A 27,132-nucleotide genomic window follows, 5' to 3' on the forward strand; every position below is an offset into this window, starting at 1 on the left:
TCGGTTTTGTTATCACCACAATGGTATAATACTGTCCACTTTGAACATAAGCTCTCATGATTTTGCTTTAGGCTTCTCCAAAAGGCCTCACCCCAATGGAGAGAATATTCCTTGATTATAAACTCATGATCATTCTCTAAATTAGCCGATGTGGGACATTCATCCAACACTTCCCCTCAAACAAAGTACGTCTCCCTTTAACTGACTCCTTTTTCTTTTGGAGTTTTAGTCATTTTTTACTATGCCTTCGAGGAGAATTTTTCTTTTAGAGTCTTTTGTTCGACATTTGAGGATTCTATTGTCATAGTTAAGTTTAGGGCATGACCTCACCCCAATAGAAACGACTCTCCACAATGGTATGATATTGTTCACTTTGAGCATAAGCTCTCATGGCTTTGCTTTGGTTTTCTCCAAAAGACCTCACCCCAATGGAGAGAGTATTCCTTGATTATAAACCCACTAACATTCCCTAAATTAGCCGATGTGGATAAGATGATACATATGACCTTCCGGTGGAATTATTTGAATTATGTAATAAATTGACAATTTTGCCCCTGTTCATGTTTTTTTTTTCTTTTGTGATTATTTTATTTAACGTGTGTGGGCACCTCCTATTGAAGAGGCCGGTTCACATCGTACTATATAACACTTTCCAAGATTCCATTTCAAGCATATTGCATTTCCGATTGGGAACTCTTCTATATATGAATTATATTTTAAATGATAATATATATATATATTTTGTAACTATTCGTATTCGTGATTTGGATTAAGATTTGAAATTTAGAATCGACACTTGATGACCCTGATATTTTCTTGCATCTCGTGTTACGTTACTTCTCACTTCTAGGAGTCTATTCCTACAAACCAACACAAATCCTTCCAGCATGCTTCTTGTAAGAGTGAAACCTATCCCGACCTTCTTTCGAAATGTTTCTTCTAAGAGTGAAAACTATCTTTATGAACCAATACAAGTCATTTTGACATGTTTTACCCTCACTCACGCATCTTAGAAAACTTGTCAAGAGATCACCCAAAATGGAATTATTCCTCAACATGAGTCCTTCCTGCATGTTTCTTTTAAGAGTGAAAATTATCTCCATAAACCAACACAAATTATACCAGAATGTTTCTTCTTCCCATAAATCAACACGAGTCCTTATAGCATGCTTTGTTCACACTCGCATGCATCGTTGAAAAATTCTCAAGAGATCACCCAACATAACCATGTTTAACGGTAAGTGTGAAGTTTCTATGATTGAGTTAGCCACCGAACCACCGAACAGGAAGTTATACCTTATTGGTATAAATAGGAACCTTTAATTCTTTTAAACATTTCTTAGCTATTCAATCCTCAAGATTCCTCTCATTCGAATGTGATCTTGATTCATTTTATGTACTTTTCTTTGACTCGGGTGTATATATATGCACACACATTCACATACATTATATAATTTCAATAAGTTTGATTATAACAATAAAAAAAAGTAATTTGATATGATTATTATTATTTTGTAGATATGACATTTTCCAAACATGCCCTTACTCATACGCTCGAGTAATTGAAACTCGAAGGGATCTTTGTTTTCTATTATTGACAAATGATAACGACCTATATCTACTATATAGTTATAAATATATTTAACTTGAAGGGGTTTTTAAAATAAAGAATTTTCTCATTTTTAACCATTTTAAAATACAAATAAAATAAATTTCTAAACAAAAATAGTTAATTTATTATCAAATTAGTTCTTTTCCTATTCAAAATAACTTCAAAAGAATTTGTCAAAAATTATACTTTTGTATTTTTAAATTTAAAGGTATTAATAAAAAAATTTAAAATTGAAGAGTATTTTTGAAATTTAGTACTAACATTTCTATTCAAATTAGCGTGATATTTTAGATTTTTTTAAAAGTTTAATATTATCAATCAGACTTCTACAATTTTAAGTATTTTTTATAAATAAGCTATGAAGTTTGAGATTATTTTTATTAGTTTGATTTAGCACCTCGATATTGACTCTCCGCCACTTAGGACTTTAGTATGTTCAAAGGATTGGGCCGTTTAACTATTTAAAGATGATGAAATAAGAGCATAGTTAATAAAATACTTATAAATTTTGTAATTAGTCTGAAAAATAGTCTCAAACTTCAAAAAAAAATCTCAAAGATATATTGATCGTTAATGCTATGTTTAAAAAATATCAATGCAATTTTAAAGGTAGCAATACCCTTATCCTTTATAAAAAAAAATGTTCAAACAAGTGTTTAATGTCAATATATAGATGTAAACCATGACATCTCATAGATTATCTCCCGTATTGATATTATTTTTGAAAATTCATTAGTATTTTTGAAACATTGCACAGCAATAAGATCAATTTTGAAATATTTGAAAGAATTTTTATGGTGTTTTTGAAATTTTTTAAAAAGTAGGGTATAAGGAAATTTTTTAAAATTCAAGGAATTTTTTTATAATATTTTTAAAAATTAAAGGGTATTTTTTTAATTTCTTTTGAAAGTTCCTCCCGAATTAACCGGTAATTTTTTTAAAGTTTAAAATGTATTTTTTAGATTTTTTTTTTCCGAAAAATTTAAAGAATTATTGAAATTTTTTAAAATTGAGGTATTTTTGAGATAAATACAAAATTAGAGTATTTTTTATTAATTTTAATTAGAATTTGCACTAATTAAATGGAATAATTGTAGTGGGGTCCATGCAATTTTGTGACGAGAAAAAAAAAACAACCCCAAACTACGACCCACTCATTACTATTATTATTATTTTATTTTACTTTTGTACTTATTTTTATTATTATATATATTTTTAAATTGTCTTTTGTACTCATATACTTTGCCTCAAATATTATATTTGATTCATTATATTAATTATTTAAAATTTATTTATTTCAACTAAAATTATAAACAAATTTTATTTAAGAAAAAAAAAACTCATTCTAGAGGGTTGCATAGCTATAGGTTGTCGTGTAAAAGCACATACCCACGGCTAGCAAATATTGTCCTATTTAAGCTTTTTCTTTCGAATTTCTCTCAACAGTTTAAAACGTGTCTATTAGAAAAGGTTTTCAGGTGTTTGTTCTCCTCCTCGACCAATGTAGGACATCACAATCTACCTCCCTTCGGGACCCAACGTCCTCGCTGACACTTGTTCCTTTCTCCAATCGATGTGGGACCACCACTAAATCTGCCCCCCTTCGAGGCCCAACGTCCTTACTGGCACACCGCCTCGTATCTATCCCCCTTCAAGGAGCAACGAGAAGGCTGACACATCGTTCAGTGTCTGACTTTAATACCATTTGTAATAACCCAAGGCACTAGCAAATTGTTTACTTGGAAGTATCATTGTATTATTTTTTTTTAATTTCATCTAATTTGACCCAAAAAAAAATTAAATAAATGTTGCAATTTTACCTTGTTTTAATTTAATTTTTGATAATTCACTTACTAATTTTAATACAAAATTGCATTAATTTACCTATTTCAATAAAATTTAGTTTTAGACCCATGCACAAATTAAAAATTCAACTATAAAAATTCACTAATTTCAAGTGAAATTGTATGGATCTTATATTATATTTACATTTTAAATTTCATTGAACGTATAAGAAAAAAAAAATTGAAAAAAAAATTAAATATTAAAAAAATATATATAAAAATAAAAATGAGTGAAAATATTTTTAAAAAATCACTATATTAATATTAAAATGGCAAAAAAAAAAAAAAAAAAACGAAAAACATTTGAATGACTTGCCTGCCGACAGCGGAAATCATTGAATACTTTGAATAAACTCAACGGGTCCCTCTGACAACTCACATATTTTCTTTCATTATATATTTTTTTATTTAAAATATAATATAATTTGCATTAGTTTTTTCTTGTACTAATAATATATATATATATATATATATATATATATATATATATATATATATTATCTTATTAAAATTTTTAAAAAATATAGCTCCCGAGTCTAGTTGATTACGCCCGATTTTTGTAATAAAATAGTAATATAAGTTTCAAACAAGATGATAAACCGATATAATCAGCATAAAAATTGTTTCTTAAGCTCGGTACGAGGCTCAGTCATGTGCTCGATTAAATATGCAGTCATGGGAACTACAAAATTTTTCACGGGACTCCAGTTTCAGTCAATCGTACTCACTAGCTCAAAGAAAACATGTTATAGGAGCGGAGGTGAATGACAAGCATAAGAGACGTACCCGAAAGGCAACTACAGTTGCACGGTTGATTTTCTTTATTTATTTATTTATTTTTATATTTTACATCAGCTTTTACATTCAATTGAAAATATAAATATTTTAATAAATTGAGTTATAGGTTAAGTTGAATTGGAATATTTAAAATATTAAAAATTAAATTAATATTTTTTTAATAAAATGATTAGGGAAATTTAGTACATTTATTAAAAAGAATAAACCAATCAGGAGGAAGACAGGTAAGGGATGTCCACATGGAAGTCACGTGCGATTGCAAAAGCGCTTTTTCGCCGTCGAAAGCAATTGCCGTAAAAGTCGGTCGCATTTTCCAGTGTTTCTTCGTTTTCACCTCCCACTTCCAACTTTCCTCCCTGTTTTCGTCTTCATCTTCTGTTCTCAATCATTCAACGTCAAATTAACAGAAAAAATCGGTTCAACAAGAGGATGAGCTTGATTTGATCATCTTCCTTTTTCATTTTTTTGTTGCTAATCGTCTTGAAGATCTCGTACAGTTTCCAGTTCACTCTGTTCTGCTGCGTTCTTCGTGTTTTTGTTGGGATCAGAACATTGTTTTGTCTTATGATCAAGTTTATTTGATGAGACTGCCTTCTGATTTGCCGTGAGAATTGAGTATGAGTTGATCGAGTGGAATCGCGTTTGTTTTAGGAGTTTGAAGTATGGAGGCTATTCGGAAGCAAGCCAGCAGATTCAGGGAACAGGTTGCGAAGCAGCAACAGGTCACTTTCGCTTTCATTTTAGTGTTTCTTTGGAAATATTTCTGAATTCTCAACTGTTTTGTGATTTTAGCTCTCCTTAGTGGAGTTCAACTGGTGTTTTTGTCTTCGTCGCTTTATGTTCGTTGTTCTGCAGGCCTTGATGATAAAATTAGGGCATTTCGGCACGGAATCGATCCTGGCTGATGAAGCTGAAACTCAGTGCAGTCAGCAGCTTCAGAATCTTTACAATTCCACCAGGGCAACTAAGGTATAGTCTCGGTGATTTTTCTTTTTCTTTTCCGTATGATATTTATTTACGAATTCAAGATACTGTGATTCAAGGATTGAATTTTATATGCACCGTGAATTAGAAGTTATATATCTATAATTATGTTCAAGCTTGCGGGGTTTAGTTTGCTTCGTTCTGATGTGCTTGGTTTCTTCGTGATTTCCCTCAACCCAAATAATCTTATCAGAAAAGGCATTAATGTTATTCTAACCAATTATTGACAATTTGAAATGATTGCATTCGGTAGCATTTCCAGAAGAGTATTGTTCGAGGCGTTGAAGGCTTTATTTCTGTGAGCTCAAAGCAAATGGCGATCGGTGAGGATTATGTTTTCGTTTTTAGTTTTGCCATCTTTCTCTTTTCCCGCTTGAAGTTTTTCTTTCTACCATGCATTTACCTTCTTCTCGTACGAGGATGTATTCACTATATGTATGTACTCAAAACATTTTTAAATATCCAGTGAGAAGATTAGCTGATGATTGTAGCAAATATGGAGCCAATGACCAAAATAGCTGTCCTGCCCTTGCAACAGCTGTTCATAATTTCAGTACATCCCATAATTCAATTGAAGAAGAGAGGGAAGCTTTACTTGGAATCCTGGGCGATCAGGTAATTCTCTCCTGTTTGGTTATGCAGAATTCTGGTCGATCAGGGTGATTAGTAGTGATTCGTGCTGAATTTTTGTGACGAACTCGAATATATTTGACGACTTACAATGAAGAAATATTAAATTGTACACAATTCTTGGGCATCTAGTGCTATCCTTTTTCTATTTTCTTTGTTATGTTTCTAATTGTGGTGCAGGTATAAACTTCAGGTATGTGAACCTCTACGGGCACAAATAACAGGGGCACCTCTGGAGGATGCCCGTCATTTAACTCACCGCTACGATAAACTGCGACAAGAAGTGGAAATCCAGGTAATACTTGATCTCTAGTTCAAAGATAAATGTATGCTGCTAAGGAGTTTTAGTGAATTGAATATATTCTCTCTAGGCAGCCGAAGTTTTGAGACGCCGAGCTAAGTCAAGGGACTCTTCTGTTTCAGCCGAGAGTGCCATGAGGCTTCAAAATGCAGAAGCAAGATTAACTGAACTTAAATCTACAATGATGGCACTAGGTAAAGAAGCAACCACTGCTATGCAATCGGTTGAGGCCCAACAGCAACAAGTAACTTATGAAAGACTTCGTACCATGGTATTGCTACATTTTATACTCTTATCCAAACTATCATGCTATTCCAAACCTTATTATTTGGATTATTTGTCTGCACAGGGATTCAGTGAGAAATCTACTTAAAAGCATGTTGTGGTAAATTCATTTTGTAGGTGGACGCTGAGAGATCTTACCACCAGCATGCCCTTACTAATTTAGAAAGGCTGAATGATGAGGTTGGTTACTTTCCTCAGTGGCTGACTCGCAATTCGTATTGAAAAAGAACTGCCTCTAATCTTCTTACATTTGCTTGCATTCCGACAGAATCCATTTTACGTTTACCATTTTCGTATTTCCTGTTTATGTAAGAAATATTATGACGGCATAGTTTCTTTGATTGTTTATTATTGGAGGCCAGTTAATTCTGCTGACGCAGTCAGATGCGTCTTTGTCACAATCACCAATTAGAAATGGAGAAGAACATGATCAAACATCTGAATTCAAAGATACGAAGTCGAATGAGTCTGATTCTCAGAGGCTTCTTAATGAAAACAAGGACTACATTATTGCAAAAGTAAGCTCTCTCATCTTTTTGGGGGTCTTGTTCATGCATAATCCACCATTGCCACATCCTAAATAAAAAGAGGAACTAAAATTCAGATCCATGAGTAACAAATAACATGTGAGAATATTGGGATTATTCCAGTGTCTAGTATAAAGTCTCTGCAAGGAGCATCCTTCTACTTCCTAGATTATGTTAAACCCGTGTGAAACAATGTGTTCGGAAGGGGATATAGGACACAAAGTTGAACATTTGGTTTTTCTGACAGTTCGACACGAATGCAAATGCTTGAGGGGGGAGGAAAGGATAAATTTATGACATATCATCTTGCAGGTTATTCACCCATTTGAGGCTCAGGCAGAAGGGGAGTTAAGCTTATCCATTGACGATTATGTCACGCTTCGTCAGGTACGACTTTAACACATATTTTTCAATCACAAGGAGAAGTACTAAAATTTATACTTTCTATGAATGCTTCTCGATGCTGTTATCAGGTGTGGCCTAACGGATGGTCGGAAGGAGAATGCAAGGGAAAAGCTGGATGGTTTCCCTCTGCATACGTCGAGAAGCAAGAAAAGGTATCGGCGAGCGAGTTATTGCAAGTACAATCAACTTCTCAATCTTTATCTTGTTCTAAATCCCCATGAAGCTCCCTCCTCATTACATTTTATTCATATACCTTGCGGCTGGCCAGTGTTCATTTGTGATATCTATATCATGTTCAATACCAACTGTTTTCATTTTTTCTTAAATGTGCTGAAGATGAAGTAGATGTTGTTAATATATTATTATTGTTGTTTAGTCTGTATTTGAGATTCTGAATTTTACTCTCTATCAATTCTTGATATTATTATTTGTTTGATTGATAGATTGATAATGATCTTGAAATTGTACTTGGTGTGATCCAAAGGTAAGCCATGGATAATCCATCGAATCAAGGGGACTACTTGAATTGCATGGTTTGCTTTTCTGCACATGCTATAACCTCTCTTCCCAAAAGGACACAGGTCATGCCTAACTGTCCCACTCTTGAATTATTGAATTGTTTGATATCTTTTCTTTGTTCTTGTGTTCCTCTTTATCATTGATAGTAAGTTTACTATTTGGCAATATTTCTTGTCTTAAAGAACATTATAAAACAAATCCCATTATGAAAAAATTGAAAAAAACTTGTGTTTGAATACTTTTATTTTATTCCGTTTAGATCTTGAAAACTTCATAGTTCTGTCATTTAGGTCCTTTTTGGATTTTCTGTCTGGCCCTTGAACCTTGGTTACCATTTGGTTGAGATTTTCCTTTTTAAGTCCAATATAACATATAGGGATGAGAAGATTTGAACTTTTTTGTTGATGTTATCATGTCTTGACTGGTTACACGTCAACATGAGTATAGTTTAATCTTAATTGATTTCACTTCTTTCTCTAAGGTGGAAGATTTGAATCTATATATTCTTATATTTCTGGTACTAAAAACCCCATCCAAGTTAACTGGTTAGTTTGATTAGTTTGATGTCCACAAAATTTAATAATGAATACAAAAAATGGATTGTTGTTAGCTACCAACAATAATAAATGGATAAGTATTGACTTCTAATTCTTGAAGACGTTGAAATATGTTGATCTTCACTTATTATTATTGTTATTTGAAATTGGATAAGTAGTTGGTTTAAGCCCTTTCTAAGCACAATAATTAAGATCTCTCCACATTTGTGATGTAATTTTATCTTTGAAAATAAAACGGAACTTGTCAAATGGACCAATTTCTTTTTATTTATATATTTAGGTTATTAAAATGAGTTTATGTCCGAGATTTTTGAAGGAAAATAAAGCATAGCTAATGTAACTAATGTAACAGTCCAAGCCTTCCGTTAACAGATATTGTTTGCTTTGGCCCGTAATGTATCGTTGTTAGTTTCACAGTTTTAAAATGCGTCTGCTAAGAAAAGGTTTCCACACCCTTATAAGGAATGCTTCGTTCCCTTCTCCAATCGGTGTGGGATCTCACAATCCACTCCCTTAGGGACTAGCGTCATCGCTAGCACACCGCTTGGTGTCTAGCTCTGATACCATCGTTAGATTGCACATTGGTTGAAGAGTAACCATAGCCCTTTATACGAAAGCAAATCAAATATCAATCAAATCTAGAGTATTATTGCTTGCCTCTTTTATTTTCACTAACAATGTTGCAGGTGCTTCTACGCAAAAATTGAGGGGAAGTAGATCGTGACGATAAAATATAATCAGCTAGAGATATCCACAAAGCGGGGTAGGGAGACCGTTCTCACCCCTTATTTCAATTCTCATTCTTGCAAAAATTTCCATTTATTTTTATGGAGATCAAAGCGAGATTCCCCACGTAGAACTTTTTCCATCTCCACAAATTCTCTATGGAAATTCCCACCTCTATCTCAGCAAAAATAAATAGAGAATTTTGTAAGGTGGAAAATAAATAAATGGTGAGGATGAAGGCGTCCCATTCTCTAGTTCGATAGCATTATCAAAGCATCTGCAGTTGTGGTAATGTGTCGATCGTGTTGGAGGGCGTTGCGATAATCTTCCTCGCTCGTCACATATTGCAATGGTTGCTCCCCAAGATCAAGCTTATGGGTTGACTAATGGGAAATAAACCAAAAATAATAATGTGGGTATTGTACGGGAATTCTTAGGGAAAATAAAATGTTACAAAACTGACTGAAAACCATTCATGTACACTTAATTTAGAGCCCAAAGCCACAGAAAAATTACAAAGAAAGCAAATTAAAAAAGGAAAAAAAAAAAAAAAAAGCTGACGTGGAACTTAATTTACATACGAGATCCATTGATCCAATGCACCAACCGACGCAAATTGGGAAGCAGTTGGTTAGAGAAACAGCAAATGGGAGTGTTTTGAATCCTCTTTGAAACAGTTACTGATGAACTCCATTAAAGCTCAACCACAAAAGCAAGCAGAGCAGCAGAGATTGGGTGATAAATGATGAATTTTCAGAAAGAACTAGAGAAGAGAATCAAACAGAGGAGGAGCGAACCTTGAATCCTTTTTGGCTCTGATTCAACAGCTTCTTTCAACATTATATGCGCCCTTCCATTGGCTGCCATGCCTTGTCTTCTCTTCTACTTATACAACAGCTTATTAATCTGTATCATAGAAATCACTTGGGCATGGAGTCATAACCTCAGACTCCAATATCTGGACTACCCTGTGCATGGTGGGGCGTTCTTCTGGACTCGATGAAACGCATTGGATTGCAACTGCAACCAATGCGTCGAGGCTTTCTGTTCGCATTCCCTCGCACTGTACGTCAATGATTTCTCGTTGTCGGCTCTCTGTGACTAGAAAGTTTAACTGAAAAGGGAATGTGTGGGTTAGAAGAGCCTTTTGATATGGACATATCTGAAGGAGTACAAAGTGTATGTGTCTATTGAGTAATTGCCAATGGTTAGATATAGTTAAGAGTGCTCAGAATTTAAGACAAATGGACGAGTGGCAAGGAGAACTGGAAAGATAAATCCAGGGAGGCTGTAAGGAGAGGAAAGGTTGACTTATTTATATTGTGAGATCCCACATCCGTTGAAGAGGGAACGAATCATTCTTTATAAAGGTGTGGAATCCTCTCCCTACGCATTTTAAAAACCTTGAGAGAAAGCTCAAAAAGTACAATATCTGTTAACAGTGGGCTTGGGATGTTACAAATGGTATTAGCGCCGAACACCAAGCAGCATGCAAAGCAAGGACACTAATCTCCCAAGGGGGTGGATTGTTAGATTCCGTATCGGTTGGAGAGGGGAACAAAACATTACTTATAAGGGTGTAGAAACCTCTCTCTAATAGACGCGTTTTAAAATTATGAGGCTAACAACGATACGTAATGGGTCAAAGCGGACAATATCTACTAGTGGTAGATTTGTATTTGTTACAAATGGTATCACCAGAAAAGCATAACACAGAATTATATTACAGAATTAAAAAGAAAGAATCTATAAAATTCAGGAGGAAAGAAGCATACCCAACCAACGATGTTTAGCCCCTTTTCAATGAATGATGCATCGGTGGGACGTTTGCCACTCAATACTTCAAGTACCAATACCCCAAAACTGTATACATCAGTCTTTTCAGTAGCTCTACCACTTTGCATGTACTCTGCTCATAAAAACAGAAAGATTAGCATGCATGTACATATTTCATGTCAGAAAGTAGTTTATTTTTCTAGTTCAATATATGCATCAGTAAAAAACAATTGTTTTAAACCTAAAAAAAAATCACATTATCAATGGCTTACCAGGAGCCAGATAACCAAATGTTCCTGCAACAATAGTTGTAATATGTGATTCTTCATCCGCTAAAAGCTTCGCAAGTCCAAAATCAGAAACTCTAGCCTCCAAATTAGCATCAAGTAAAATGTTGCTTGATTTTATGTCTCTGTGAATGATCCGCGGTGAGCAATCATGATGCAAATATGCAAGTCCCTTTGCAGCTCCCATGATAATATTTAAGCGTGCATCCCAGTCTAGTTGCTCAGATACTTCAGTACGGACACCTGATCATTTTCCACATATAGGATACCTTAAATCATAGTTGGAATAATTTTCTCTAATTATATATGGCTGTACATTCCCTTTCAGCCTCTCTTTCCTTTCTCAAAATTTCAAGCATGCTGTATTTACATTCTCGTTGTACGCAGCAGAGAAAAGTAACAAGAATCACACACACAAGTCCTTTTCTGTTCCCCTACTGTATCAAGAATTGCACCTATCATTTTCCACATATATATAATTTATTAAATCATATTTGGATTATAAAATATAAAATATCATAGGTACAGTTTTAAGAGAAGGCCTTATTGCCGATTGGTGAATAATTTTCTTCTTCTACAGCCTGCGGTGGCCTACAACTCGGAGTGCTTGGGTTTTGACGATACTATCCTTCTTCAAGTAATCAAAATGGATGATGTTTAATTATGTTTACCCCACTATGGGATACCTTTGGGTCTAGAATGTATGTCACAAACAGAAACAAAAATCAAGAACATGGATGAATTCTAACATATTACTAGACTTGCTAGTTGCTTGCAGGACGGAGGAAAATGTGGTAAAAGAATTAAGGTCTCCAGAAGTAACAGGCAACTAACAGCTATGAGCAGCTATCCAACTACCTACTTCAGTATCTTTTGGCATGATACGAAGTGCACTCGAAAAGAATGAAGCATAGAAATGATATATCAGGAATCTTACCGTGTAGTGCCTCATCAAGGCTGCCTCCAGGAAGGAAATCATAAATTAACAGCTTTGATGTAGGAGAATTGCAATATCCTCGCAAGTTCACAAGGAACCTGTGCTTCATGCTTCCAAGTATTTCGAGCTCTCTCTCAAAGAACCGATCAAAGCCTTCATTCAGTTTCATGATTCTTTTCAAGGCAAAAACATTGCCATCATCCATTGCAAGCTTGTATACGGTTCCAAAGCCTCCACATCCGATTATGTGTTCTTCATTCAGTGTCTCAAATTTCTTAATAATATCTTTAGATGAGTATGGCAAGTCTCCGTGAAACATTACACCCGAAGCGCCTGAAATAGCAAGACGGTATTAAATGACATTTAGAACCTGGTAATCCTTCAAAGCAAAGCCAACACAAGAAAAGCTCAAATAAATGATTTAACTGGTGGGGAGGAAACTAATGGATAAGTACCTCCACAAACGTCCAGCACTAGACCTTTACTGTCATTTTTTCCGAACTTTTTATACAGAAAACAACCCCAGAAACACATTAGGGCAACCAGCAGTAAAGCACCCACAGTTGCCGAAGCACTTATAAGTAGTCGGCCAGAGTACTTCTTCCTTACAAATTGATTTTGCACTACAAAAATTTGAACTCCCATCAAAATATACCTCATGAAAGTCAGGACAGAGTTACTCTGATAAGTAGTCTTGATGTTGAGTTCAATAAGAACTCCACAAATCCTAGAAACATAATAAATCATACGGACGATAAAGGACTAAATATTCCCTTGTGACAAAGGCTCACTACATCAAGTTTCCAAGGGAAAGGAATCTCAATAAAATAAAAAGAAATATTTGCATTATGGCAGACAAAATCAAGTGTAAGTTAACCTGAGAATGGTGAATCATTGGTTCCAGGTGCCTCTTTGTCGTCTTTGCACATAACATTTATTTGCTTCCCGCACAAGCCACGGTTTCCAAGAAATCTAAAATTTGGTTAGTGAATCAGTTATAAATGAATTAATGGTGAAGGCTTACTTGCATTAACAAATTAATTCATTACAAAGCCCTTCAGATGTAGTGTTTGTTGGAGCAACTTAATTTTTTTATGGAAAGGAGCAAAATCCTCTCAACACCCAAATCTGTTTTTTCGGAGGAAGAGATGTATTCTCTTCTCAAGTTCTTCGTTTTTTTTATTTAATTTGATGATATTGAAATCTCTACATATATGATCCTTGTATAGGTCTTTTGGAACGTTTCCATGGTCATACGTATACCAAATATTAAACAATGAATTGAATAATATAACTCCAAAATATATCCAATGAACTTCCTTTTCAAAATATGACCGTGTGCACCCATATAATTAGATGAATTAAGTTTATTCATTAATAGTGTTTCCTATATGATTTACCAGAACTGGCAGCTCCTTCAAAACCATATTACGCATCTCATTAGATTAAATAAAATATCATAGATCTTCAGAGAGCACTTACGAGCTTTCCGAGAAGTTGATTAGCACTCCAACATTCGGTATTGATCCAACCAGAAAATTCGCAGACACATTTCTTCAAAATGACCGATCAAATCCAAAATTATAGATATCAGACTTAATATATTTGAAGCAGGAAGTCAGTCGATAAAAAAAAAAATAAATAAATATACCAAGCACTGGAAAAAAGAAAAGGAAGAAAGACTGCTTACAGGGTAGTAAGCTTGCTCAAGTTCCCAAGCGAGATGGGAATATTTCCACCGAGCGAGTTACTTGAAATATCTCTGCGATTTTTTTTTTTTTTTTTTTTTTGAAAAAAATATTCCAAAATGAGATTGAAGATGAGATTATTCCAAAAGAAGAACAATTCCTAACAGATTAATAGCAATAAGTTACACATAATAATGCTTTCATGCGTGGAAGGCATAGATGTTAGCGTCTGTGTGCATGAATGTGTATAGCCATCACGTGCACATCATAAAGACATTGAAATGTCCATAAAATGATATTTTGAATACACTAAAACATTATGAGAATGGAAGTGGTGACAATGACATGGGAGACTCCGAGAGGTCAGCTAACGGGTCCTACAAAACTATAGTTGGTGTTGGCGTGATAATATGGTTGTCAGTTCTTGGACAGTGAACTGTTCGACATATTGTGATTGCATTGTAATTCCAAAACAATTTTCTAATGATTGTTAGTTCATCAAACTACAAGAAATAATAAATATCTGACTGTAAAAGATTACAGGAAAAAAGAAATTAGAACTTACAAATTTTTAATTGCCGAAAGATTTCCCAATTCATTGGGAATGAAGCCACTAAAGTAATTACCCTGCAGAAACCTGAGAAAGATAAATGAAAAGTGCAATTCATTTAATTTTTTTTAGTAAAAATGATAGAGATGTGGAATTGAAATCATATGAGATAGTTTCACAGAAACCTAAGTAAACACAAAAGTCAACTTTTAAACTACAAGAAAGAAGTAAGAAATATACTATTCTAGACCTTGTTAAAGAAACACCTTCAATTGAGCACAAACGTCTAAACCCCTCCTCCCCAAACGAAATTATAACACCAAAACAGAGAAAAAGTTGCTATCATTTTAAAGAATACAGCACGCCACCAGCACTCACAATAAAATCTTTAGTTCAATACAAAAAGATTACTGGAAGTTTGATCATTTGTTGTGTACCAATTAAAATAACACAAAATCATTGAATTAAATGATGAGATTTTTCTTTTAACTCAACAATGCAGGAGAGGATATTTGAATATCTGACCTCTAGGATTGATATATGTTGGTAGACCTATGCTTTATTTTGGTGAAATTGAATACTGGGTAGTGCATACCGTAAATGAACCATCAATTATTTATGAAGTTATAGATTAAATCGTGTGCAACACAAGTTAAGTTTAGACATTCTGACTACCAATCGCTGTAAATACTTACACTCCCTGCAACTGTGAGCAATTCCCTAATTCTGATGGAATTGTCCCATAAAAGTTATTGTCATGAAGTGCTCTGTAAAATGAAAAATTGCTAGCGTTAGATTTACTGACAGGTCTAATAATATCCATAGCCATCAACTGCCTGATAAACAACAGAAATACATACAAAATTTTTAAGTGGTCAAGTTTTCCAAGTTCAGGGGATAAAGATCCACTAAGTTTGTGATGAGGAAGGCTCCTGCAAGATAACCAAAGAAGATTCTTAAGAATAAGTAAGTAAATAAAAATCTAAAATCTAGAGATGTACTTCATAAAATAGTAAAACAACCAAATGGAACATCATGTTTGGCAACTACTGATCTGATAAGAACTTAAGATGGCGTAAATGCATCTAAATGAAGTACAAAGTTATGACATTATGAGTCTACCTCCACCCTTATAACATACACGCTAACAAAGGAAGCACTAAAGAATTTCTAGCACAATGCCGAATGCCAATATTCGAATATAGACAATAAAGCAAAAAAGTGTTGGAGATTTACAGGATGATGTCAATAAGAAAAGAAAATAAATAAATTTCCATTTTGCATTGACGCTTAAGTAGAGAGATTTCTTTTTCCGTTGATTTCCTCGAATATTATGTTCGCACAGTCATAATATAGAGGATTAGTAAAATATGCTTTCGATTTGTCAGTTTGCGACTCATGCTTGGAGAAAGTTGCTTAAGGTTTTAGGTTGGCTCACAGGTGGTTCTGCTAGTATTAATTATTTTATATGGAAATAAAAACATCAAGCTTAGAAGTTAGAAATAGGACATGGCCAATTTGAAGTGTGCTTTCATGACTTTTATTGGGTGCAAGTGACAAGAAAGGAAGAACATTACTATTGAAGATCGGGTTAGAGAGAACTTCTGTTCAGCAAAAAGTTCATTTCTCTCATAGAAATTTGCGTCCTACCTTTTTCTAAACCCATTAACGCTTTCTAAACAAAACGATTCAGTTTCTTACCGAAAGAAAAATAAATATAAAAAAACTGGTGCATATATAGAGGTACTTATCACCAAAATGAGGAAAATATGATATTTAGTACAGTAAATTTTTAAATTTTTAAATAAAAAGGATGAGAAACCTCCCAAAATGAACTCACAGATATATCACTCTCTTAGTTTTTGGATCACACGTTACTCCTCTCCATTTACAAGGATGGGATTCTTCTGGCTTCCATTGAAGAAGAACGCCATCAGAATCAAGAATTGCTGCTCTGAAGCTCAAAAGTGCCTCACCTACAATAAACATGAGATCCAAGCACTGAGAGAAAGAATCATAATGTGCAGGTATCTTTCAAAACGAAATGGAATGTGCACATTTCTTGCTCAATGACAACATCCCTCATAGGTGTACAAGAGCATTACATGGGTCCTATTGCAAAACATTCCCACTGATCTTAATTTTTGTCACAAGCACTAGGGGCTCCTTGTCTGCCCCAGGCAAAAATCCATACCTTACAAAATTCTAATAAACGAACATTTAACTTAACCTTCGCTCAAGAAAAGGCATCATGATGGATATTACACAGAGTGCAGTATTAATGTGGTAAGAAATGCAAGGTGACAGAAATCGATATGCATAACCTCTATATTTAAAAGCAAAGGAAGGTAAATCATACCATCAGAACTGGTACCGCTGCTTCTGCTCATTATCGTGAAAAGCGGTACAATGTAAAGAATCAGTAGCCATTGCCATTTTACCGTATAGAAGGCCATGGTGGCACCAGTCGAGCATAGTACGATTACAACAAACCATCTGAGATCTCAAAGACTGGAATGGTTTTCTTTAACATAATGTAATCTGGTAACAAAGAGCTGCCACAAGGAAAACAACACCTGGCATAGAAGAAGCTGCTTACTCTTGGCAGGAAGATGCTAATCTCTTAACAGATGACGGTACAAAAATGCAATAACTCTGTACAAAATTCTCAACGTCACAGATTTTGCTAGCAGTTTTAAATTACTCCACTTCACACCAACCCACAAACCATGGCATACTATACTATATATCATATGACCCCATGAACATTCAGACTAGAAAGAGTAATCGGTACATATTATTTTCCTAACACATTTGACAAAATGCTGGCCCATGATCTAATCTGACATTATGTTGCTGAGGTGTCGTAAAAATACGGCGGCATAATAAACTAAACCGATGGGATTTAGAACGATAAACCTCCAAGTTCAGCAAAATTTTAACACACAAATAATCCGGTGGGCCAGAAGCTTTTTCATTCTACCGTTCTCTGTGGATATGCCACAAGAAGCCACAACATAAAAGTAAAGAGATAACTATATATATTTATAAAAGAAAAGTCCATGATAAATTCAACAACCGTCACCATTAAAGCAAAAGCTATAGCATATTACTCGATTTTTCACAGGAATGAACTTCAGTCGATCAATATTCCCCAGTTCATGCAATTCATATAGTTATATTCCAAAGAGCCGAGCAGCATAAAAACAGTAGAAATACTATAATTTTCAACAGAAACTACTTGAACTTGAAGCCACAGAAGTAGCAACAATTTCAGCTCAAACTAATTTTAATTTCAAATCGAGCATCTTTTATAGTCAAATCAAAGTGAAATGATCTCACGAATCACATTTAATAACTCGTAAAAGAAAAAAAAACAAAAAGAACAGCCAGATAATTGAAAATCAACGAATGATTGCAGATACACAATACGAATCCAAGTAGCACATCAAATTTGAGTAAAATTAGAACTAAAAATGGCAATAAGAACAGACATTCGAACCTGCAAACCGATCCAAGATCCAGGAAACGGAAAATGTGGATGAATCGGTGGATGTGACGTTAAGAAAAACCAAAAATCGCCGTGAGCTTGTGAAAGTTGAAAGATTCCTGTCCGTTTCTGAGTGATGAGAGAGAGAAAGAGAGAATGAGTGAAAGAGTGAGAGTGGAATGTTGAAGAAAAATGCTTGGGATTTGAGAATGGGTCACTGTTTCAGCCAATCAGAAGGAAGTAGACTCACACGTGTGTAGCTGTACTCTCACACGTGCAACCGACGCCTCTACCTGCCCCGCCCGTCGTTGAATCGGGCAGGAAAATTTCCCACCTATAAACCCGCCACATTAATTAATATCGCTTTTTTTATTAAATAAATTTCATTAATTGGTTCATTATTACTCTTATATATTTTTTAAATTTTAAAATTAGATTATTATTTTTAAATTTTATTTTAAAAATTCAAAAATAGTCATTCAATAATTACTAATAATTAAATAAAAAATAAAATACAAAGGACTAAATTGAAACTTTATAAACAATATATTGAATCGGGAAAAAACGTCATGCACAAAAAAAAATTATATTTAGTGAAAAATGTCTTACATAATATATTTTTTAAAAAAATAGATTTAAAAAACGTGCTAAGCATAGCTAAAGCTGAGCATGGCTGACATATACTCTCGACAAAAATAAATAAATAAATAAACTTTATTATTATATTAAATTAACTTTTATATATATATATATATATATATATATATATATATAATTAAAAAAATTCAAGTGATTAAATAAGCTTTCCTCGTATGACTCCGAGAACCATCGGATCTATCCTTGAATGACTCTATGACGAGAGTATAACTAGTTGGAGAGACATTACTTGACTTTTGTTTGTATTAGTCGTTGGTGTGAAATCTCATATTGAAGAGAGAAGTTAAACATTATTTATAAGGGTGTGGAAACTTCTTTGTACTAGACGCGTTTAAAACCGTAAGGTTGACGACGATATCAGACGCGTTTAAAATCGGAAGGTTGACGACGATATATAACCGACCAAAGTGAACAATATTTACTAGCGGTGGCAATTGGCCCACAATAGAAAGCGGAAGTTAATGAGTTGAATAAGAATAAATTGTTTACCTAAAGCGAACAGTATCTGCCAGCAGTAGGTTTGGGTTGTTACTGTTGGCCCACCATCAAAAGTAGAGGAAATTAACCGAGTTGACAAATAATAAGTCATTTACCCAAACCAGACAACACTACTGGCAATGGGCTCGAGCTATTATAGTTAGCCCATAACCAAAAGCAAAGGTAGCAGTGAACTTGGACGGTTAAAGTTAACCCACCTCAGAAGCAAAAGGGAGCTAACCGAGTTAGATTAAGAATAAGTCGTTTATCCCGAGAATCAAACAAGATATTTGTCTAATCTCATGGACAAAAATTAAGGGCGATAGTCACACTTAACTGTGATAGTCCCCGTCCCATTTAGTTAAAAAAATCTCTCCATATTCCCTCTTCCAGGACGGGTAAATTAAATCTCTACAACCTATAAATTATTACGTCCCAATTAAGAACACAAAACAAGAGTGTAAAAGCAATTTTTATAATCTAAACCAAAGGAAAAGAACGGAAGAAACTGTGGATGGAAATCCAAAATACGAGAGCCTTATCTCCTCGAGCGTTAATCGATAGGCTGGGAAAGAGCCACACACGCTCACACCCCCATCTCCCTGAAGCCCACCACCAAATTTCTAGCTTCATTGCCTTCAGAACCATATGTTTTCATAACCATCCTCATCCACTGGCGCCTCTTCAAACTCTCGATTCATTTCAAGTCGCATGCGTCAAGAGGTAAGCCATTTCCCACTGCTAATTACCCACTCCTTGTATGTTCTTTTCTACTTCGCTTTTGATTCTTGGAAACTCCATTTTCTTTGCGTTAGATTGAATTCTGGGGTTTCGAAGGGCACTGAACACAGGGCAATTTTGTTTGATGGGTTTGTTTAGAGCCATTGATTGATTAAGTAGGACGAGATTTTAGTTGTAAGTATGCAAGGAACAGGAACAATGGCGTCTGTGGCTTCCTTGTTCAACTTATCTGGTGTCGGAGTGATTGGATCATCAGAAAAGGCTCGCTCTCAGTTTCGTGGAGTGTGTTTATCGAGGAGAGGGTTTAAAGGAAGCAATAAATGGTATTATGTTCCATTTCCTCTCTGTAAATATTCAGCTACAACAACAACTGATTTCATTGCCGATCAAGGCAATGCCATCTCTGTTGATTCTAATAGTTCTTATATTAGAAGTAAAGATAATGATGGCACAGATTTTCTTCTTAAGCCAGCCCCTAAACCAGTGTTGAAAGCTGCAGAATCTAAGCCTCCCCTTGTAGGTTTGAATAAAGTAGCTTGGGAATCTCCGAAAAGTAATGGCGATTCAAACGGTAACCGAAAATTGTTGGATAATGAAGAGGAAAGGAGTAAGGTGATTGAGTCTCTTGGGGAGGTATTGGAAAAGGCTGAAAAGTTAGAGACTCCGAAGTTGGGTGTGAACAAACCAGGAAGATGTGTAGATAAGGCAACGACATCAGGGTTGAGCTCTAGTTCGAATTCGAAATCAAATCGTTCGAGAAGTGTTTGGCGTAAGGGGGATGCAGTTGCACCAGTGCAGAAGGTTGTAGCGGAACCGTCTAAGGCTAGTGGTAAAGTTGAAGCTAAACCGGGGGGAGCTAGTACGGTAGAGACTCAATCACAAGCTGGTTTTCGAACTCCTCAACCACTTGTGAAACCACAATCAAGGTTACAAGCAAAGCCTTTGGCAGCGCCTCGGCCTGTATTGAAGAAACCAATTCTGAAGGATGTCGGGGCAGCGACTGTGACAGCAAATGATGAAAGTAATGCAGCGGCGAAGACAAAGGAGAGAAAGCCGATTCTGATTGACAAATATGCTTCGAAGAAACCTGTAGCTAAACCGTTTGACTCTGAAGCTGTCATGGCCCCGAAAAAACCTGGAAAAGCCCCCTCTCCTGGAAAGTTCAAGGATGAGTACCGTAAGAAGAATGTTGCATCGGGAGGTCCAAGAAGGAGAATGGTTGATGATGTGGAAATCCCGGACGATGTTTCCATTCCTAGTGTGACTACAGCACGAAAAGGAAGGAAATGGAGCAAGGCAAGCCGTAAGGCTGCTAGAATCCAGGCTTCTAAAGATGCAGCTCCGGTGAAAGTCGAAATTCTAGAAGTTGAAGAAAGTGGTATGTTACTTGAGGAATTGGCCTTCAACTTGGCTATCAGTGAAGGCGAAATTCTCGGGTATTTATATTCAAAGGGGATTAAGCCTGATGGTGTGCAAACTTTAGACAAAGATATCGTGAAGATGATTTGCAAAGAGTACGACGTGGAGACCATAGATGTTGATCCGGTTAAAGTCGAAGAATTGGCTAAAAAGAAGGATATTTTTGATGAAGAAGATCTCGATAAACTTCAAGGCAGGCCTCCAGTCATCACCATTATGGGACATGTCGACCATGGCAAGGTAATTCGACGTCTTTCATTCTCCCTTTAGCTTTCGGGGTTTTCTTCGAGTCCTAATTTTTGTTTCAATCCATTCTAATCATTCCTGGAATTCGAAAAGGCAAGCTTTTATTTATTTTTATTTTTAAAATCTAATGAATCTTATTTTTTCTCCTCTCTTGGCAGACGACACTTTTGGACTACATCCGCAGGAGCAAGGTACTCGTGCAAGCTTAAACGTCTTTCTTGATGCTTTGCCTTTCTGGAATAGAGTTATCAGCTAAATTTGCAACAATTTAGATCTTTTGCTAATGATTCTAGCGTTTTAGTTATGTCACGTCTAAAGTTCGAGTGCTACTCATCCATAGGTAGCTGCATCGGAAGCTGGTGGTATTACTCAAGGAATTGGTGCTTATAAGGTGATGGTACCACTAGATGGCAAGTTGCAGCCATGTGTGTTCCTTGACACTCCAGGGCATGAGGTACGTAAAACCGTGCATCGTCTTTCTAAAAATGTAGCATTTACATGATATTTTCTTATCTTTTGGCGTATTCGATGTCATTGGATGAATTTGTGGGCAACGTTTTATCCGTTGGATTCTTTGTGGCATAATTTTCTCAGACAGGAATTGTCATTTGTATATACCATCCCTGTGTTCAGATGATGTATAGTGTCCATTTCCTGTAGGCGTTTGGAGCCATGAGAGCTCGTGGTGCTCGGGTGACAGACATTGCCATCATTGTGGTGGCTGCTGACGATGGAATCCGGCCTCAGACAAATGAGGCTATAGCTCATGCCAGAGCAGCTGGAGTGCCAATAGTGATCGCGATAAATAAGGCATGTAAACAGTAAAAGACCTCGACTAACATCTCTACCGTACAATTGCATATAAATGTTTATAGAAAAAGATAGATGTCTTTTTATAAGCGTGTTATATATCCTAGTAAAAGCTTCGAAACTATTGATTAATTTCTCATTCCGTTCACATTTTTCCAGATCGACAAAGATGGAGCTAATGCTGACAGAGTGATGCAGGAGCTTTCCTCTATCGGTTTAATGCCAGAAGACTGGGGCGGTGACGTCCCTATGGTGCAGGTAAATATATCTCAAACGCAGAAATTGACCTTGCATATCTCAGCTTTATCTATTTTCGAACTTATGCTCGTAATATTTTCCAACAGATTAGTGCTCTTAAAGGGCAGAATGTGGATGACCTGTTGGAAACAGTAATGCTTCTTGCTGAGGTAAGTGAAACGTTGCTAGTACGTCGTGTTGATTTTAGTATTTTTACATCTTGGAAATTATCCAATTACGGTGGCTCTGGCTGTTCGTCGTCGTTGTTGCTTAATGCTTAAGGTCTGAGAGAATCATAATCCTCTAAATAAAGAACAACACGACGAATATGCTAATATTTATCATGCCCAACTCGTTAGAGAGGTAATCTATTCGTGCTCGAGTTAATGCCTTTGTGAAGATATCTCCTAATCGCTCTCCAATCTTCAGATATCGTGTGGATACCAAACCTTGTTGTATTTTTCACGTAAAAAATGGCACTTGTCGTCAATGTGTTTAGTTCGCTCATAAAATACCGGATTAGATGCGATATGAAGAGCTGTTTGATTATCATACCACAATTTGGTCGGTGTGATATCAAATCTTTGTCAACTCAGTCAATAATCTTTTCTTTCCTCTCCCTATCGATCGAAATGTGGAGATACCTTAATTCCACCCGGAGTCTCCCTATACCTAACCAACTCGCTTTCAACTCAATCGATGAAAAGATATTTGAGTTAGGTTTGGACCCTTTGCTTAGAAGTGGACTCGACCGATGTTTCCTTTCCCGAACTAAAGGAATTTCAAGTGTTCCAATAGCTATTTGACTCATTCACAATAAGTGGATTGAGGCTGAGATATTGCGAGAGTTAACGGATTGTTGTGGACTTCGGTCTGTCCGTTTTTTTCTCATTATCAATTAGGTCTAGTTTTGTCGCATCGAGCGGAAATCCCCATCCCACATTTGAGAAAGTTTAGCTATGCCCACCGGTCTTAAATTGGACTCCGTTTCTTAGTTAATTTTGAGATTCCTTTTCGTCGGGCTGAGTTTTCGTACGCCTTAGTATATTCTTTTCATTTTATTCCCTCACATCAACTTTTCAACGTATTTTATCTAATTTTTTTTTGATGTTCAGTTGCAAGAACTGAAGGCTAATCCTGATAGAAGTGCGAAGGGGACAGTTATCGAGGCAGGTCTTGACAAAGCAAAAGGACCGTTCGCTACGTTTATTGTACAGAATGGAACCCTTAAACGGGGTGACGTTTTAGTATGTGGGGAGGCCTTCGGGAAGGTCGGTACTTTAGAATTTTTCAAATTCAAAAGTGCTTTTTGTTTGTACATTTGTTACTATGTGGCGCAAACAATCGTGAAGTTATTCTGCGTTCGTTTGATTATGTTATTATTTTTGGTGATTGTTGTTGATGTCGACCATTTCTAAGGAGTTCGTTTACCTGTATAACTATTTTAGGTTCGAGCTTTATTTGATGATGGCGGAAAACGGGTCGAAGAAGCTGGACCTTCCTTACCAGTGCAGGTTTGTGGATCATTACTTGTTGTTTTTGTTTATGTCAAGCAGATTATAAAGAGTTTCACTTTGTTAGATATTCTCTGATAGTCTAATTCTCTGGTTTTCTTAATCTGTCCCACAGGTCATTGGGTTAAATATTGTGCCAATTGCTGGTGATGAATTCGAGGTTGTCGATTCCCTCGATACAGCTCGTGAGAAGGCCGAGTTACGTGCTGAGGCCTTGCGGTCTCAACGAATATCAGACAAGGCTGGAGATGGGAAGGTTACCCTTTCTTCTTTAGCTTCGGCTGTTTCATCAGGAAAGCGATCCGGGTTAGACTTGCACCAACTGAACATAATCTTGAAGGTCGACGTTCAGGTACATCGGGACGTATATCTTTCTTACACTCGTAATCTACAATGAATTTGTTGAGATGAAAATTTGTGCACGTTATTCACTTGTTAATATTGTCGATGACTAGGGATCGATCGAGGCTATTAGACAAGCCCTTCAGGTGCTCCCGCAAGATAACGTCTCCTTGAAGTTTCTTTTGCAAGCAACTGGGGATGTGACCTCCAGTGATATTGATCTGGCAGTTGCAAGCAAAGCCATAATTCTAGGATTTAATGTTAAAGCACCAGGTTCTGTTAAGAGTTATGCAGAAAATAAAGCTGTTGAGATCAGGCTCTATAGAGTCATTTACGAGCTTATCGATGACGTACGGAACGCAATGGAAGGACTTCTAGATCCTGTTGAGGTCAGTACTTAAAAGTTTTACATTTCCAAGTTATAACGACATGGTACATGAGTTTGTGAAAAGAATCCCAAATCGGTTGGAGAGGGGAACGAAACATTCCTTATAAGGGTGTGGAAACCTCTCCCTAACAGACACGTTTTAAAACCGTGACGCTGATGACGATACGTAACAGACCAAAACGGACAATATCTATTAGCGGTGGGCTTGGGCTTGGGCTGTTACAAATGGTATCAGAGCCAGACACCAGACGGTGTGCCAGCGATGACGTTGGACCCCCAAGGGGGGTGGATTGTGAGATCTCACACCAGTTGGAGAAGGGAACAAACCATTCCTTATTAAGGGTGTGGAAACCTCTCCCTGGCATATGCGTTTTAAAACCATGAGACTGATAGCGATATGTAACGGACCAAAGTGGACAATATCGGTTAGCGGTGGGTTTGGACTGTTATAGTAAGTTTAATTTTGATTTGTATTTACAAGAGAGGTTCACACTCAGATACGCCTTAATTTTGATTTTTTTTTTTCATTTTTGTCATTTCACTCGATCGATCAACTTGTATGCTCGTCGTGTCAGTCCCTGTGACTATATCTTCGTTTGGTTAAATTGTTGGCTTGAACCTTCTACACTTTCCTCATTGAAGATTAACATATATATAGCTGAGATCTGTCATTTGTCTTTGAATAGGAACAAGTACCAATGGGGTCAGCAGAAGTCCGTGCAGTATTCAGTAGTGGCAGTGGTCTTGTTGCTGGATGCATGGTAGTGGATGGAAAGCTGGCTAAGGGCTGTGGCATCCGGGTTCTGCGAAAGGGTAAAACGGTATATAATGGCCAACTTGATTCGCTGCGACGAGTTAAAGAAATCGTTAAAGAGGTATGTGATTATCCTTCCCTTTGATTGGGAACATGCCTAGCTTGAGCTTAGTTCCCTATGTAGATTGATATAAGTCCCTGCATAGATGTAAAAGCCCAAGCACACCGCTAGCAGATATTGTCCTCTTTGAGTTTTCCTTTCGGGCTTCCCCTTAAGGTTTTTAAAACGCGTATGCTAAGGAGAGATGTCGAATCTCACAATAGACGCATTTTAAAAAAACCTCGAGGGAAAACCTGAAAGTGAGTCTAAAGAGGACAATATCTGCTAGCAGTGAGCTTGGACTATTACATTAGATTTGTGGATTAGAGTAAGACATTGACCTGACCCAAGTATATAACTAGTGACTGCAAAATCAACACCATGATGCCTCTTGGTCGCTGCTCGTTCTATGTGTCGGGTTTTGTTCAGAAAGATGGTTGATTGTTAATACTGTTTAAGGAGAATGAATGGTCTGTTTTGTAGGTGAATGCCGGCCTAGAGTGTGGCGTTGGGATGGAGGAGTACAATGATTGGGAGGTGGGAGATGTAATAGAGGCCTACTACACCGTTCAGAAGAAGCGGACGCTTGAGGAGGCCTCAGCTTCAATGGAAGCTGCACTGGAGGAAGCTGGAATTGGCATGTAGACAAAGAAACCCAGTAACCTGCCAGGCCAGCCTAGGCCATACTTATCTTTATGATCAGATGACTATGCCTTCTGCAATGCTTTGGCCATTTTTTGTCCAGACAATGTTCGACGATACCAAGGACCAGGACGTGTCGTTGCTTTGTGATTCACTTGAGGAGCAGGGTGGCGTCGAGAAGCTGCGATTCTGAAGGCTTTGTGTTGCTGTAAATATTCAATACATGTATTAGATCTCCAATTCTTAATTGGTAAGAGGAAAACTGTTATTATTTGGTTCTCAATGCTCGAGCGTTCAATGCATCGATGTAAACAGCAAACTGTGAACACTGCACAGAAATGGAGGAAATGTCAACAAATTTTCAATGATGCTTTAAAATTTGCATCATTTTACACCATGTTCATGTTGAATCCTTACCTTGCGTGATTTTATCAAATTCACTGAAAATCAGATTAGAATGTAAGAGTCCAGCATGAAACGTATGCTAGAATGTAAGACTCCGAACAAGCATGAAACGTATGCTTGTGTATTTGTTCATCGGTCAAATTAGATTGAAAACCTTGTGTATTCGTCCATCGGTCAAATTAGATGTGTGCCTATTTACCCAATAAACTGTTCTTTTCAAAATCTTAAATCTTACTAACGTCACAAATTTAATCGTCCATCGGTCAAATTAGATGTGTGCCTATTTACCCAATATATTGTTCTTTTCAAAATCTTACTAACGTCACAAATTTAAGACGTGTATAGAAGATTTTGTTCAAATTGATGAAATTTATTATCTCTAAGCATTTTTACTTCATATTGTATTAAACTATGCCTTTAATGAAAGTCTTACACGAGTGATAATTATGAATTTCATGATAAATCAAACATGTTAGTATGTCAA

At 36.1% G+C, this 27,132-nt stretch overlaps 3 protein-coding genes across 5 annotated transcripts; 2 read left to right on the forward strand and 1 right to left on the reverse strand.

The window, feature by feature from the left end:
• The first annotated feature begins 4,551 nt into the window (after positions 1–4,551).
• On the forward strand, positions 4,552–8,134 carry LOC111446679 (SH3 domain-containing protein 1). Of its 2 annotated transcripts, XM_023085595.1 has the most exons (11): positions 4,552–4,976; positions 5,110–5,223; positions 5,492–5,561; positions 5,705–5,853; positions 6,062–6,163; positions 6,240–6,440; positions 6,572–6,634; positions 6,817–6,972; positions 7,294–7,368; positions 7,455–7,538; positions 7,871–8,134. In XM_023085595.1, exons 1-11 carry the CDS (start codon positions 4,917–4,919, stop codon positions 7,883–7,885), a joined length of 1,089 nt encoding a protein of 362 aa, XP_022941363.1. In that variant the 5' UTR covers positions 4,552–4,916; the 3' UTR covers positions 7,886–8,134. The 2 variants fall into 2 exon arrangements, with proteins under 2 accessions (XP_022941363.1, XP_022941362.1); XM_023085594.1 differs by lacking the exon at positions 7,871–8,134 and having other exon boundaries at positions 7,455–7,828.
• A 1,448-nt stretch (positions 8,135–9,582) lies between these two features.
• Positions 9,583–18,103, reverse strand: LOC111445982 (LRR receptor-like serine/threonine-protein kinase FEI 2). 2 transcript variants are annotated; one of them, XM_023084564.1, is made up of 14 exons: positions 17,929–18,103; positions 16,786–17,002; positions 16,267–16,402; positions 15,287–15,358; positions 15,122–15,193; positions 14,442–14,513; positions 13,879–13,950; positions 13,671–13,742; positions 13,066–13,160; positions 12,644–12,811; positions 12,189–12,521; positions 11,237–11,494; positions 10,964–11,097; positions 9,583–10,302 (listed from the first exon to the last, which is right to left on the reverse strand). In XM_023084564.1, exons 2-14 carry the CDS (start codon positions 16,880–16,882, stop codon positions 10,090–10,092), a joined length of 1,794 nt encoding a protein of 597 aa, XP_022940332.1. In that variant the 5' UTR covers positions 16,883–17,002; positions 17,929–18,103; the 3' UTR covers positions 9,583–10,089. The 2 variants fall into 2 exon arrangements, with proteins under 2 accessions (XP_022940332.1, XP_022940333.1); XM_023084565.1 differs by lacking the exon at positions 17,929–18,103 and having other exon boundaries at positions 16,786–17,025.
• Positions 18,104–19,570: 1,467 nt separating this feature from the next.
• Positions 19,571–26,630, forward strand: LOC111445981 (translation initiation factor IF-2, chloroplastic). Its single transcript, XM_023084563.1, has 13 exons — positions 19,571–19,773; positions 19,866–21,450; positions 21,615–21,647; positions 21,797–21,910; positions 22,117–22,266; positions 22,426–22,524; positions 22,611–22,673; positions 23,619–23,774; positions 23,952–24,017; positions 24,133–24,369; positions 24,473–24,748; positions 25,434–25,622; positions 26,085–26,630. The coding sequence occupies exons 2-13, from the start codon at positions 19,972–19,974 to the stop codon at positions 26,244–26,246; spliced, it is 3,024 nt and encodes a 1,007-aa protein (XP_022940331.1). The 5' UTR covers positions 19,571–19,773; positions 19,866–19,971; the 3' UTR covers positions 26,247–26,630.
• The last annotated feature ends 502 nt before the right edge of the window (positions 26,631–27,132 follow it).

This window comes from Cucurbita moschata, unplaced genomic scaffold (assembly GCF_002738365.1).
Source record: "Cucurbita moschata cultivar Rifu unplaced genomic scaffold, Cmos_1.0 Cmo_Scf00008, whole genome shotgun sequence".
In the NCBI taxonomy this organism is placed as follows: domain Eukaryota; kingdom Viridiplantae; phylum Streptophyta; class Magnoliopsida; order Cucurbitales; family Cucurbitaceae; genus Cucurbita; species Cucurbita moschata.

Coding starts and splice junctions, on each gene's coding strand:
- LOC111446679 (XM_023085594.1), top strand. CDS start 4,917: ATGGAGGCTATTCGGAAGCAAGCCAGCAGATTCAGGGAACAGGTTGCG. Junction 4,977..5,109: donor AGGTTGCGAAGCAGCAACAG/GTCACTTTCGCT, acceptor GTTGTTCTGCAG/GCCTTGATGATAAAATTAGG. Junction 6,164..6,239: donor GACAAGAAGTGGAAATCCAG/GTAATACTTGAT, acceptor TATTCTCTCTAG/GCAGCCGAAGTTTTGAGACG.
- LOC111445982 (XM_023084564.1), bottom strand. CDS start 16,882: ATGGCCTTCTATACGGTAAAATGGCAATGGCTACTGATTCTTTACATT. Junction 13,743..13,878: donor TTGAGCAAGCTTACTACCCT/GTAAGCAGTCTT, acceptor GTCATTTTGAAG/AAATGTGTCTGCGAATTTTC. Junction 12,812..13,065: donor CAATGATTCACCATTCTCAG/GTTAACTTACAC, acceptor AAATTTTTGTAG/TGCAAAATCAATTTGTAAGG.
- LOC111445981 (XM_023084563.1), top strand. CDS start 19,972: ATGCAAGGAACAGGAACAATGGCGTCTGTGGCTTCCTTGTTCAACTTA. Junction 21,911..22,116: donor TTGACACTCCAGGGCATGAG/GTACGTAAAACC, acceptor CATTTCCTGTAG/GCGTTTGGAGCCATGAGAGC. Junction 22,267..22,425: donor TAGTGATCGCGATAAATAAG/GCATGTAAACAG, acceptor ACATTTTTCCAG/ATCGACAAAGATGGAGCTAA.